Here is an 11,944-nt window from a genome sequence, read left to right on the forward strand (position 1 = left end):
GTTTTAGAAAACAAAAATCTATATGCACACACATATATATGTTGCTCTCAGGAACCGTTTTCCTTTTTTAATTTATTTTTATTATTGGATAAAGACATTTTAAATTCTTTTTATTATTATTCTTGGATAGAGACAGAGAAATGAGAGGGGAGGAGAGACAGAAGGAGAGACACCTACAGCTTCACCAATCGTGAAGCTTCTTCTTGCAGGTGGGGACCAGGGGTTTGAACCTAGATCCTTGTGCAGCGTAACGTGTGCACTTAACCAGGTGCGCCACTACCTGGCCCCAAGACTGAGAGATTATGGGGGGAGTCAGAGACAGACACCTGCGGCCCTGCTTCACCACCCTTGAAGCTTCCCCCCTGCAGGTGGGGATCGGGCGCTCGAACCTGGGCCCTTGTGCACTGTAATATGTGTGCTCAACCAGGTGTGCCACCCCCCAGCCTTTTTCTGTTCTATTTGATAGGACAGAGAAATTGAGCGGGGGCTAGGGACAGAGACAGTGGTGCCTGTAACCCAACTCCACACTCGTGAAGTCCTTGTGTTCGGTAACAGGTGTACTTCACCGGGGTGCTACCGCCTGGCACCCCCATGTCCTCTTGGCGCCCCAGAAGCCATGCCCCCCAGCCCTGCCCTGGCCGGTAGGAAGGCCGCTGTCATTCGCCCCAGCCTCGGACCACGCCCCCCCCCGCCGAACCCCTTCGGCCATTTCCGGAAACCGTCGAGCTCGCACAGCTGTTTCCGGACGTCACTAAGCCCCGCGGACAGCAGCCGCTGAGCGCTCGGCTGTTTCCGGAACCATTCGGCTTCCCAGCCGAACCGCCGCTCTTTCCGGAGCCATTCGGCTAGCCCCGTCGGCCTTCGGCCATTTCCGGAAGAGCTCGGCGCACCCTCGAACGATCCGATGGCGCTCGGACCTTTCCGGACGCGCTCGGCGCTCTCGGGGACCCATTCCCGCGGGAGTTCGCTCGGCTCTTGTCGGAAACACTCGGGCGCAGCTTGGCTCCGAGGCCCCTGCTCGGCCCGAGCGCGCTCGGCTCTTTCCGTCGGGGGCGGGCCGGGGCCTTCGGAGCGGCGGCCGCGGAGGCGGGGACCCCACGATCGCCGCGACTGAGAAGGGGAGACACGGCGTGGGCGGCGGCGTCCGCGGCCAGGTGCGGCCGGGGGACAAGGGGGAGCCCCTTTCTTGGCGGGACTCCGGGATGGGGACTCGCTGGTGGCGAAACCCGGGCATGGGAGAATCGGGGGGGGGGGCAAGGGGAGCCCCCCAGGTATTGGGGTGCGGAGGCCCCGGACCTGGGAGCCCTCACACGCACGAACGGGGCTCGGGGGTTGCCTCCTTTCATGCTGCGCCGATCGGGCGCGAACCCCGGCCCCTGGGGAATCGGGCTGCAGTGGGGAGCCCCCGCACCCCAGGAATCAGGGGTGCGGGGCCCCGACCTGGATCCCCCGGGGCAGGGCGGAGGGCCCGGAGCTCTGGGGGGAACCCTCCCCGGAATCGGGGCGTCGAGCACGAACGAGGGGCGCGCGGGCATTGTGTGGGCCGTAGCGGGGGTGCAGCTGGGTCTGGGGGCGCCCACACTTCCGGTTCCCGGCTGGACCGTGCACCCCACTTGCACCCCACAGGCACCCCACCTCGGGGACCCCGGGACATCCTGCACGTCCCCTCCCTTGGGCCTCAGTTTCCCCACCCGGAGACCCCGTCGGCAGGGCCCTGACTGCGTGCACGGGGGCCGTGGGGTGGGGGGCTCGGGGCCCCTGCAGGCGCCCCAGCTGGCCCGCAGCCCCGCCGCCAGGCCCGGACACGCACACTCTCCCCGCCGCGTCCCTCCTCCCTCCGCCAGGCCCCGCCCCCGCGCTCCGCACCTGGGGCCCCTGCACCGCCAGGTCCCCCCTCGGCCGGCCGTCACACCGCCTTGCCTCTGCCCCCCAGGCCATTGCAGCCCTGCTCCCGGGTGCTGCCTACCCCCAGCCAGGCTCCCTGAGGCCCCCCCTTGTGCTCAGCTTGGTATGGGAGTCCTCCCTGCCTGCCCCCCGTAGCACCCCAGCTCTCCATGAAGCGGGGTTTTTTACAGCCAGGGAAACTGAGGCGGGCGGTTCCCTCGGACTGAGCCCCCTGCCCCTCCCCGCAGGTGCAGGTGCCCGTCCGCAGGAGATGGTGACAGCTGGCTGCCGGGTCTGGCGCAGCCAAAAGTGCCAGCCGCCCCTCTCGGCCCCCCAGGTGAGGGGGTGAGGGGCCCCGGGACTGGGGGGGACCAGTCCGGCCTCCCAGCCAGCCACGGATGGTGGCCGCGGCCCCCGGGGGCCCCGCCTGGGCGGAGGGGAGCAGCCGTTGCCCCCTGAGCTGTGACCCCCTGCTGGACCCAGAGGCCTGAGCCCCCTGCCCCCATGGGGCCCCCGGGGCCCTGAGCGCCCCCCCCCCACACCGAGAGCCCCCCGCCGCCCGGCCATGGCCAGCGCCGACGGCTTCCAGTACCGGGCACTCTACCCCTTCTGCCGGGAGCGGCCGGAGGACCTGGAGCTGCTGCCCGGGGACCGGCTGGTGGTCAGCCGCGCGGCCCTGCAGGCGCTGGGGGTCCCCGAGGGCGGGGAGCGCTGCCCCCACGCCGTGGGCTGGATGCCGGGCTTCAACGAGCGCACTCACCAGCGCGGGGACTTCCCCGGCACCTACGTGGAGTTCCTGGGGCCGGTCGCCCTGGCCCGGCCCGGCCCCAGACTCCGAGGACCTCGGCCGCTGCCTGCCAGGCCCCACGAGGGGCCCCCCGAGCCAGGTGAGCAGGCCAGACCCTTGGTGTCCTCCTTCTCTGAGGAGGCCTGGGGCCACTGACTTGCCAAAGAAAGGGACCAGGGGCTGTGGGGGGGGGGAGCACATGCCTGAAGGGCAGGAGGCCCCCTGGCACCATCTGGCAGGTCCCTTGGCACCAGAGGAAGCTCCAGGCTTTGTTGGCCCTGCCCTAGTGAATACAAGTCCACGGGGAGAAGCAAAACCCCAGCTGTGCAGAATGAAGTCACAGGAACCCCCAAGTTGGGTCCCAAGGAAATCGGCTCTGAGGCAGCGGGCAGGGGTGTGGGGGCAAAGCCTGGAGGCCTGGCAGCACCCGAGCCCGGGCTCCCCGCCAGCACCTGCCACTTCCCAGGGCCAACACCTCCACCCTCGCCTCTGGCGTCACCACCTCCTGCCTCAGTTTCCCGTCCAAATTAGGGCAGGGAGGGGGGGGGAATGGGTCTCATGGAGACCCCAGGGAGGGACTGTGCACCCCTGGGAGGCGTCACCCCCTCTCTGAACCGGAGTCTGGGGTCTGTGCATTGGCGAGGGCTCCGTGTCTGCTCCCAAGTGCGTGCGACGTGGGGCAGGGCTCAGGGACTCAAAGGTTGGGAGCAGGGAGCCCAGGCTGAGGGGACTGACGGAGGGGGCGGCAGGTGGCCAGAAACTGGGGTGCAGGGACCCTGGGCTGGGCGGGAAGCCACCCACATTGGGAGAAGGGACCCAGTCACTTCTGCGACTTTATTTCTTTGTTAACAAGAAAGAGAGAGAGAGAGTAGAGCCCTGCTGAGCTCAGCATGAGGCAATGCTGGGGCTCGAACCCAGGGCCTTTGGGGAGGCCTCAGGCCTGCAGTTGGTGCGCTGAGAGTCTAACGTGACCTGGGCCTAATTTGGTGTATCGATCAACTGACTGATTTTTACGAGCGAGAGAGAGAGAGAGAGAGAGAGAGAGAGAGAGAGCGATCCTCCCTCTGGCACAGTGATGCCTGGGATCAAACCCAAGACCTCATGCCTGAGAGCCCAGTGCTTGAGCCGCTGTGTCACTACCCCCCACCCCACGCTAGATTTTACAGGCGATCAGAGCACCGCTTCACTCTATGGAGTGGTGTGGGGGTGACGGGGGGGGCTTGCTGAGCCCCCGGCGCTGCTTGGGCAACTTGGGGGCATTCGCCCCACAGCAGAGCACCCCTCTGCTGTTGGCTTCGGGGTCCTGGGACCCTGGGGTCTCGCTCTGTTCCTCCCTCAGGCTCTGCCCCCAGGGCCCCGCCTGGACCCCAGTGGGTGGCCTGCCTCGAGGGCCACAACCCCTCTTTGGGGGGTGACAACAGGCCCCAGGGCCTGGGGCCCAAGCCGGGCCTCCCTCCCCAGCCCTCGCCCTTGCTTCCGGGGAAGGTTCCGCAAAGACCAGGCTGCAGGCAGAAGATGTGCCCTGGTGGGTGGGGGGTGTGCTCAGCACCCCGCCCCGTCCCCTTGTGGGAACCAGTATAGAACCCCAAAAATGCCTCCCCTGTTGTGGCCTCCCCTGGGGGTGCAGCGGGGAGTGCGGGCGGGCCCCTGGCAGGGTCACCCCGATCACCCCTCCCGCCAGGCCTGGCGCTGCCCGACCTGCCGGAGCAGTTCTCCCCACCCGACCTGGCACCCCCGATCCTGGTGAAGCTGACGGAAGCCCTGGAGCACACAGGTGCGCCCCCACAGCTACGGCCTCTGGGGGTGGGCGGGCGGGCGAGGGGCCGCCCTGCTGCTCCGGGTGTGGGGCTCCGGGGACCCGCCCTGCGGCCAGCACCGCAGTGCTGTGCGGCCCTGGCATCTGGACTTGAGGGCAGGAGGAGGGGCCCCTGGGACCTGGGGGGGTGCAGCTGACAGCCTGGCCCCCCCCTGCCCGCAGGGCTGGACGGCGAGTCGGTGTACAGGCCGGAGCTGCCCGCCCCGCGCACAGGTGAGCCCGCCGGGCAGGTGGGGGCTCGGCCTGGGGCTGGGGGGACCCCCGCCCACACGCCCCCCTCCCGCAGACTGGACGCTGGGGGACCTGGAGCAGTGGCAGCCGGCCGCGCTGGCCGACGGCATCAAGGCCTTCCTCCTGGCGCTGCCCGTGCCGCTGCTGACCCCGGAGGCGGTGGCCGAGGCCCTCCGAGCCCTGCGCGGTGAGCCCACGGGCCGGTGGGCACCCCGGGGTGGGGAGGCTGGGTCCCCGCTCACCCGCCTGGTTGTGTCCGCAGAGGCCGCGGGGCCCGTGGGGCCCGCACTGGAGCCGCCGACGCTGCCGCTGCACCGGGCGCTCACGCTTCGCTTCCTGCTGCAGCACCTGGGCCGCCTGGCCCGCAGAGCACCTGCCCCCGGGCCCGCCATCCATGCCCTTGGGGCCGCCTTGGGGCCCCTACTGCTGCGTGCCGGCCCACCGCTAGGGGGCGCGCCTGAGGGGTGAGCACGGGATGGGCGGGGCTTCACAGAGCCAATCACGGGCGGGTCTCGGTCTGGGGGCGGGGCTTTGCCCAACCAGAAACCTATGAGGAGAGGCGGCTGGGGGTGTGGCCTCTGAGGGGAGCCTCTGTCTTCTGGGGCAGGGTCTTTACAGGGGGGCGGAGCCTCTATGAATAAGAATGTCCAATGAGGACGCAGGACGGGTAAGGGGGTGGAGACTTAGCAGACTGGGGGCGGGGCCTCAGGCTGTGGACTTTACTATTTGCTGTGGGGCTCTTCAGGGGCGGGGCTTCAGTCTGATGGGCAGGGTTTCCAGTGGGCATGCCTTGATTTATATGGGCGGGGCTTGTCGAGAGTTTGGGGCTTTGGGGGGAAAGTGGGGCAGATCCCACCTGGAGGTGGCGCACCTGTTACAGAGAGCACACATGTTACAGTGCTCAAGGGCACGGGTTCGAGCCCCTGCTTCCCACCTGCAGAGGGAAGCTTTCCACAGGTGGAGAAGCAGGGCTGCAGGTATCTCTCTGTCTCTCTTTCTCTCTGTCTCTTCCATTTTGATATCTGGCTGGCTCTATCCAATAAAGATTAAAAGAAAAAAGAAGGGACGTGTCCTGAGAGGCCAGGCTGAGCCTGGAAGCGGACCTTTGATCTGGCATTGGGGTGGGGGTGCGAGGAGACGCTGTGACCCTTCCCTCCATGACCCTTCCCTCCAGAGTGGCTCCCTGCTTGTAGCCCTTTCCGCCCAACCAGGGGGCACCCCCCAGCCGCTGACCCCAGCCCCCCACCCCCAGGCCAGAGCCCACCCCTGACTTCCCGGCTCTGCTTTTGGAGAAGCTTCTACAGGAGCACCTGGCGGAGCAAGAGGTGCCCCCCCCAGGTGAGTCTCTCTCTGCCCTCCCCGCCCTGGCTCTGGAGGGTCGGGCACCCACTCCATGCCCCTGTCTCCCCAGCTCTGCCACCCAAGCCCTCCAAGGCCAAGCCGGCCTCTGCTGCCCTGCCCAACGGGGGCAGCCCAGCCTCTCTGCAGGACGCCGAGTGGTACTGGGGGGACATCTCCAGGTAGGCGAGTGCTGGGCACGGGGGGCGGGGGCTGCAGGCAGGCACCCCCAACTCGCATCCCCGCAGGGAGGAGGTGAACGAGAAGCTGCGAGACACCCCGGACGGCACCTTCCTGGTCCGCGATGCATCCAGCAAGATCCAGGGCGAGTACACACTGACCCTCAGGTGGGTGCCACCATGGGGGCCGAGGGAGGGGAGGGGTGTGGGGGCCACGGTGGACCGGCTCAACCCTCTCGCCCCCAGGAAGGGCGGCAACAACAAGCTGATCAAGGTCTTCCACCGTGACGGCCACTACGGCTTCTCGGAGCCACTGACCTTCTGCTCTGTGGTGGACCTCATCACACACTACCGCCACGAGTCGCTGGCCCAGTACAACGCCAAGCTGGACACGCGGCTGCTCTACCCCGTGTCCAAGTTCCAGCAGGTGGGTGGGGTCTCGGGGCGGGGCCTGGGCTGGTGGGCGGGGCTGGGAGAGGCCTTGGTGGGCTGGCCTCGGCCGGTGGGCGGGGCTGGGAGAGGCCTCGGTGGGCGGGGCCTGGGCCGGTGGGCGGGACTGGGTCAGTGGGCGGGACTGGGAGAGGCCTTGGTGGGCGGGCCTGGGCCGGTGGGCGGGGCTGGGAGAGGCCTTGGTGGGCGGGCCTGGGCTGGTGGGCAACGCCCTGCTAAGATGGGGCCTGGGCTAAGGGAGGGGCTGGCACTGGTGAGTGGGAGCTATGCTGGGGGTGTGACTGAGTGTCCTTTTGGAGGTGGGGGCTGTGGGCGTGGTCAGCACAGCTGTGACCAAAGGGCCTGGTCTGTGGTTGGGGCCAGGACCTGGAGGGCGTGGCCTGTTGCTGGGGGCGTGGCCATGTCCAGCTCTGATTGAAAGGTATAGTCTGGGGTGGGGCGGGCCTTGGGGCTGGTGGCTGGGGTCTGAGAACCCCAGGGAGGGTTGCTGAAGGCAAGACCCCCAGGGACTTGGGGGTGGCTGGGGGGGTCTGAGAGCTAGGGATTTGGGTTGAGTGTGGGACAAGGAGAAGGTGGGGGTTGCCAGGCACAGAGGAGTAAGGAGTGGGGGGGCCTGGGCAGGCAGGATTCTGGGGGTTCTAGAGAGGGACTGAGTAGTGGGTCTTAAAGGATGTGAAGTTCACGGGGAGGGTTCTTTCACAGGAGTGGGCTTCACAGAATGACAAGTTCTCAGGGAGAAGGTAGGGGCCCCTAAGTCTCGGGGAGTTGTAGTTCATGTGCCCTGACCACCCCCACCCATCCCCCCACAGGACCAGATAGTCAAGGAGGACAGCGTGGAGGCGGTGGGCGCCCAGCTGAAAGTCTATCACCAGCAGTACCAGGAAAAGAGTCGCGAGTACGACCAGCTGTACGAGGAATACACACGTACCTCCCAGGTGGGTGCGCCAGGCCAGGCGGGGAGGGCGCAGGGTCCCCCGTCCTCCACTCCCGCGGCGAGGGCAGACGGCCCGACCAGTCAGCCTCCCTGCCCCCAGGAGCTGCAGATGAAGCGCACCGCCATCGAGGCCTTCAACGAGACCATCAAGATCTTCGAGGAGCAGGGCCAGACGCAGGAGAAGTGCAGCAAGGAGTATCTGGAGCGCTTCCGGCAGGAAGGCAACGAGAAGGAGATGCAGAGGTGGGGGCTGAGTGGGCTCTGAGGGTGCGCCCTGTTGGGTCTGCACTTCACCCTGTGCGACGACCTGGGAACACCCACCCCCACCTGCGGGGGAGGCTTCCCGAGTGGTGAAGCAGGGCCGCAGGGTCTCGTGTCTCTCTCACTCTCTCAGTTTCTCTGGCCCAGCCAGTAAAATGTAAAAATGGCCACAGGAGCAGTGGGTCCTAGGACCTGTAGTGCCAGCACCAAGCCCCAGCAGCAACCCTGGAGACAAACTTAAATGAATAAAAGAGAGAGAGAGAGAAGAAAGGAGAGAGACAGGAGGAAGGAAGGGAGAGAGGGTTTGGGTTGAAGCGGGCCTTGCATCCCCAGGATCCTGCTGAACTCGGAGCGCCTCAAGTCCCGCATCGCGGAGATCCACGAGAGCCGCACTAAGCTGGAGCAGGAGCTGCGCGCCCAGGCCTGCGACAACCGCGAGATCGACAAGCGCATGAACAGCCTGAAACCCGACCTCATGCAGCTGCGCAAGATCCGCGACCAGTACCTTGTGTGAGCACTGCCCCCAGAGGCCGCCGGGGGGACTGCACCCAGCCTGTCTGCCCCCAGAGGCCGCCGGGGGGACTGCACCCAGCCTGTCTGCCCCCAGAGGGCGCAGGGGGAACTGCACCCAGGCCCAGCTGGTCTGCCCTGGGAGGGCAGTGGGTCGGGCTGCCCCCCGTGGCCGCTGGCAGCATTGCACCATGGGGCCCAGCCTGCCCTGGCCCCCAGACTCAGTGTGGCTCCCCGCAGCTGGCTGACCCAGAAAGGTGCCCGGCAGAAGAAGATCAATGAGTGGCTGGGCATCAAGAACGACACGGAGGAGTGAGTCCTGGGGCGGCGGCCGCGCGTGGGGGAGCGAGGGCAGGCAGCCGGGCGGGCGCTGACCTCTGTCCCCGCAGCCAGTACGCGCTGACGGACGAGGACGAGGACCTCCCGCACCACGAGGAGCGCACGTGGTACGTGGGCAAGATCAACCGCAGCCAGGCCGAGGGCATGCTGAGCGGGCGCTGTGATGGCACCTTCCTCATCCGCGAGAGCAGCCAGCGCGGCTGCTACGCCTGCTCCGTCGTGTGAGTGGGGGCTGGGGACAGGGACAGGGGGACAAGGACAGAGACAGGGACAGAGGTGCAGGAGACAGGGACAGAAGGACAGGAGACAAAGAAAGGGAGAGAGGGACAGAGACAGGGAGAGAGGGACAGAGACAGGGACAGAGACAGGGACAGAGGGACAGGAGACAAAGAAAGGGAGAGAGGGACAGAGAGACAGGGAGAGAGGGACAGAGGGACAGGAGACAAAGGGAGAGAGGGACAGAGACAGGGAGAGAGACAGGGAGAGGGACAGAGACAGGGAGACTGGGACAGAGGGACAGAAACAGGGAGAGACAGGGACAGAGAAAAGGAGAGAGGGACAGAGACGGGTACAAGGACAGAGGGACAGAGACAGGGACAGAGGGACAGAGAAAAGGAGAGAGGGACAGAGACAGGACAGAGGAACAGGAGACAAAGAAAGGGAGAGAGGGACAGAGACGAAGAGAGAGACAGGGACAGAGGGAAGAATTCAGGGAGAGAGGGACGGGGACAGAGACAGGGACAGAGGGAAAGGAGAGGGACAGACAGAGGGACAGGAGGCAGAGGGGCAGGGGCCAGGATGGGAGCAGGGACAGAGGGAGAGAGGGACGCGGGCAGGGACCCAGAGACAGGGAGCGCGGCATGGGGACAGAGATGGGGCATAAAGGCAGGGACTGAGGACAGGGAGACAGAGCCAGGGACAGGACCCGGGACGGGGACCGGTGATGGGGCCCAAGGACCAAGGGATGGGGGCCGGGACCGGGACCTGGCGAGCCTCAAGCCTGCGCTCGGCCACCCAAGCCGGGGGAGCCGTGGGGGACGGTGGGGACGGTGGGGACGGTGGGGAGCACCCCTGGGCGGAGGGAGGGTCCGGGGCCCCGGAGGAGTCGCAGGGTACCGGCTGTGCCCAGGTCGGGGTGCTGGGCTGGGCGGGGGGCGCGCACGGCAAGCAGACTTGGAGGGGCTGGGGGCCCTGGACGCGCTCCGCTCCCGGGGGACAGGAGGGTTGGGGCGGCGGAGGGGACCCCGCGGGGGTGGGGGGCGTCCCGGCGGAGGGCGGCGTGGTGGTGGCGGCGGCCTGGAGAGCCCCGGCCCCACCCGGCTCCCTGCGCGGGGCGGTTCTGGCCGCGGCCCCCTGACCCCCGACGCCCCGCAGCGTGGACGGCGACACGAAGCACTGCGTCATCTACCGCACGGCCAGCGGCTTCGGCTTCGCGGAGCCCTACAACCTGTACGGCTCGCTGCGCGACCTGGTGCTGCACTACCGCCACGCCTCCCTGCTGCAGCACAACGACGCGCTCAACGTCACGCTCGCGCACCCCGTGCGCGCGCCCGGGCCCGGCCCGCCCCCCGCGCGCTGACCCCGCCCCCGCGCTGGCTCTGACCCCGCCCCCGCGCTCTGACCCCGCCCCCCTCTGACTCTGGCCCCGCCCCGCGCGCTGTCTCTGACCCCGCCCCCCGCGCGCTGAGCCGTGCCCCCCCTGACTCTGACCCCCCCCCCCCCCCCCCCCCCCCCCCCCCCCCCCCCCGCGCGCGCTGAGCCGTGTCCCCGCCCCCCACCGCTGACTCTGGCCCCGCCCCCGCGCTGGCCCCGCCCTCCGTGTGTTGTCTCCACCCCGCTTTGGCCCCGCCCCGTGTGTTGACTCCGCCCCGCTTTGACCCCGCCCTCCCACGCGCTGGCCCCGCCCCCTGACCACCCCCGCCGGGGACTCCAGGCCCTGGCCCCTTCTCCCAGTCCGAGCCTCTCATGGCCTCAGTGTCTCCATCTGCATTTCTGTCTCTCTGTCTCTGCCTCAGCCTCTCCAGCTGTGTCTCTCAGCCCGCTGTCTCTGTCTCCGTGTCTCCCCTGCTGTCGCTGTCTCTCAGCCTCTCCGGCTCTGTGCCTCTCATTCCCTCCCCTCCCGCCTCTCTCTGCCTTTTCTCTGGAGTCCAGGCCTAAACTCTGGAACGCTTTTTCTAGTACCAGAGCACTGCTCAGCTCTGATTTGTGGTGGTGCGGGGTATTGAACCTGGGATTTTGGAGCCTCAGGCATGAGAGTCACTTTGCTTAACCATTATGCTATCTGCCCCCCACCCAGAATGCTTTTTCATTGAGAGAGAGAGAGAGAGACACGGAGCTCACGGCACCAGAGTTTCCCCCAGTGCTGTGGCTCCTCCCATGTGGTACCAGGGGTTGCCCAGTGCACTCCCCCCAAAACTTTTTTTTCTCTGTAATAGTCTCTGGATCTCTGTCTCTGCCTCCTTTCCATTTTGTTTCTTTCTTTTCTTTTCTTTTTTAACCAGAGCACTGTTCAGCTCTGGTGGTGCGAGGGATTGAACCTAGGACCTCAGAGCCTCAAGCAGGAGGGTCTGTTTGCAGAAACTTTATGATCTCCCCCCCCCTTCCTTCTTTTCTCTTCGTCTCCATCCCTCTGTGTCTGTGCTGGGCTCTGAGCCCGTGGACCCCATGTGCTGCCCCCCACCCCAGGCCCCCCAGGCCTCCCTGGCTGTCCCACCATGTTTACAGAGCCCTCCAGCCAGGCCCCCCCACTCCCACTCCGAAGCCATAGCCACGAGGGGTGGCTTCCAGGAACCTGGGGTGATGGTCGGGCCGGGCGGGACCCGCCCGCAGACCCCACTTCCCCTGCAAACCCTGAAGTGAAACCAGCTGTGGTTGGGGGGCATGGAGTCAGCTGCTCAGAGCCCCCATAAATGAAGGGGGTGGGGCACTCGACCCTGCCCGGCCTGGGGGTCCACCTTTCTACAAAGCCCCCAAGCTCTGCCTGGTGGGGGATCCCCGATTTTGTACGCCCCCCCGGGGCCCACCTGCCCTTTGGGGCATTTTTTATGGTACCTGATTCAAATATAAACATCCAACTTGTGTGCTGTGTGCTGTCTGCACGCCGCTTCCTGGGGTCCCAGAGCCAGGCTGGGGGCTCAACTCCCCACCCACTGGGGGTGAGGCCTGCTGCCTCCTGGAGCCTGGGGGGGGGGGGGCGAGGACTCAGCCTCCGCCCA

General features: G+C 66.9%; 1 protein-coding gene across 2 annotated transcripts; it reads left to right on the top strand.

The window, feature by feature from the left end:
• Positions 1 to 1,016: 1,016 nt before the first annotated feature.
• PIK3R2 (phosphoinositide-3-kinase regulatory subunit 2) lies at positions 1,017 to 10,582 on the top strand. 2 transcript variants are annotated; one of them, XM_060182313.1, is made up of 17 exons: positions 1,017 to 1,154; positions 2,133 to 2,771; positions 4,353 to 4,445; positions 4,650 to 4,700; positions 4,774 to 4,905; positions 4,981 to 5,182; positions 5,971 to 6,056; positions 6,130 to 6,238; positions 6,305 to 6,403; positions 6,482 to 6,662; positions 7,495 to 7,620; positions 7,720 to 7,862; positions 8,214 to 8,390; positions 8,631 to 8,702; positions 8,780 to 8,950; positions 10,104 to 10,313; positions 10,526 to 10,582. In XM_060182313.1, the coding sequence occupies exons 2-16, from the start codon at positions 2,450 to 2,452 to the stop codon at positions 10,306 to 10,308; spliced, it is 2,169 nt and encodes a 722-aa protein (XP_060038296.1). In that variant the 5' UTR covers positions 1,017 to 1,154; positions 2,133 to 2,449; the 3' UTR covers positions 10,309 to 10,313; positions 10,526 to 10,582. The 2 variants fall into 2 exon arrangements, with proteins under 2 accessions (XP_060038296.1, XP_060038295.1); XM_060182312.1 differs by lacking the exon at positions 10,526 to 10,582 and having other exon boundaries at positions 1,018 to 1,154; positions 10,104 to 10,320.
• Positions 10,583 to 11,944: the final 1,362 nt, after the last annotated feature.

The sequence above is a fragment of the Erinaceus europaeus genome, chromosome 23, assembly GCF_950295315.1.
Source record: "Erinaceus europaeus chromosome 23, mEriEur2.1, whole genome shotgun sequence".
In the NCBI taxonomy this organism is placed as follows: Eukaryota; Metazoa; Chordata; class Mammalia; order Eulipotyphla; family Erinaceidae; genus Erinaceus; species Erinaceus europaeus.

Excerpts from the sequence above, each read along its gene's own strand:
- PIK3R2 (XM_060182313.1), top strand. The coding sequence starts at position 2,450 with ATGGCCAGCGCCGACGGCTTCCAGTACCGGGCACTCTACCCCTTCTGC. Across the intron at positions 4,701-4,773 it reads GCTGCCCGCCCCGCGCACAG|ACTGGACGCTGGGGGACCTG; the intron begins GTGAGCCCGCCG and ends CCCCTCCCGCAG. Across the intron at positions 6,663-7,494 it reads CCGTGTCCAAGTTCCAGCAG|GACCAGATAGTCAAGGAGGA; the intron begins GTGGGTGGGGTC and ends ATCCCCCCACAG.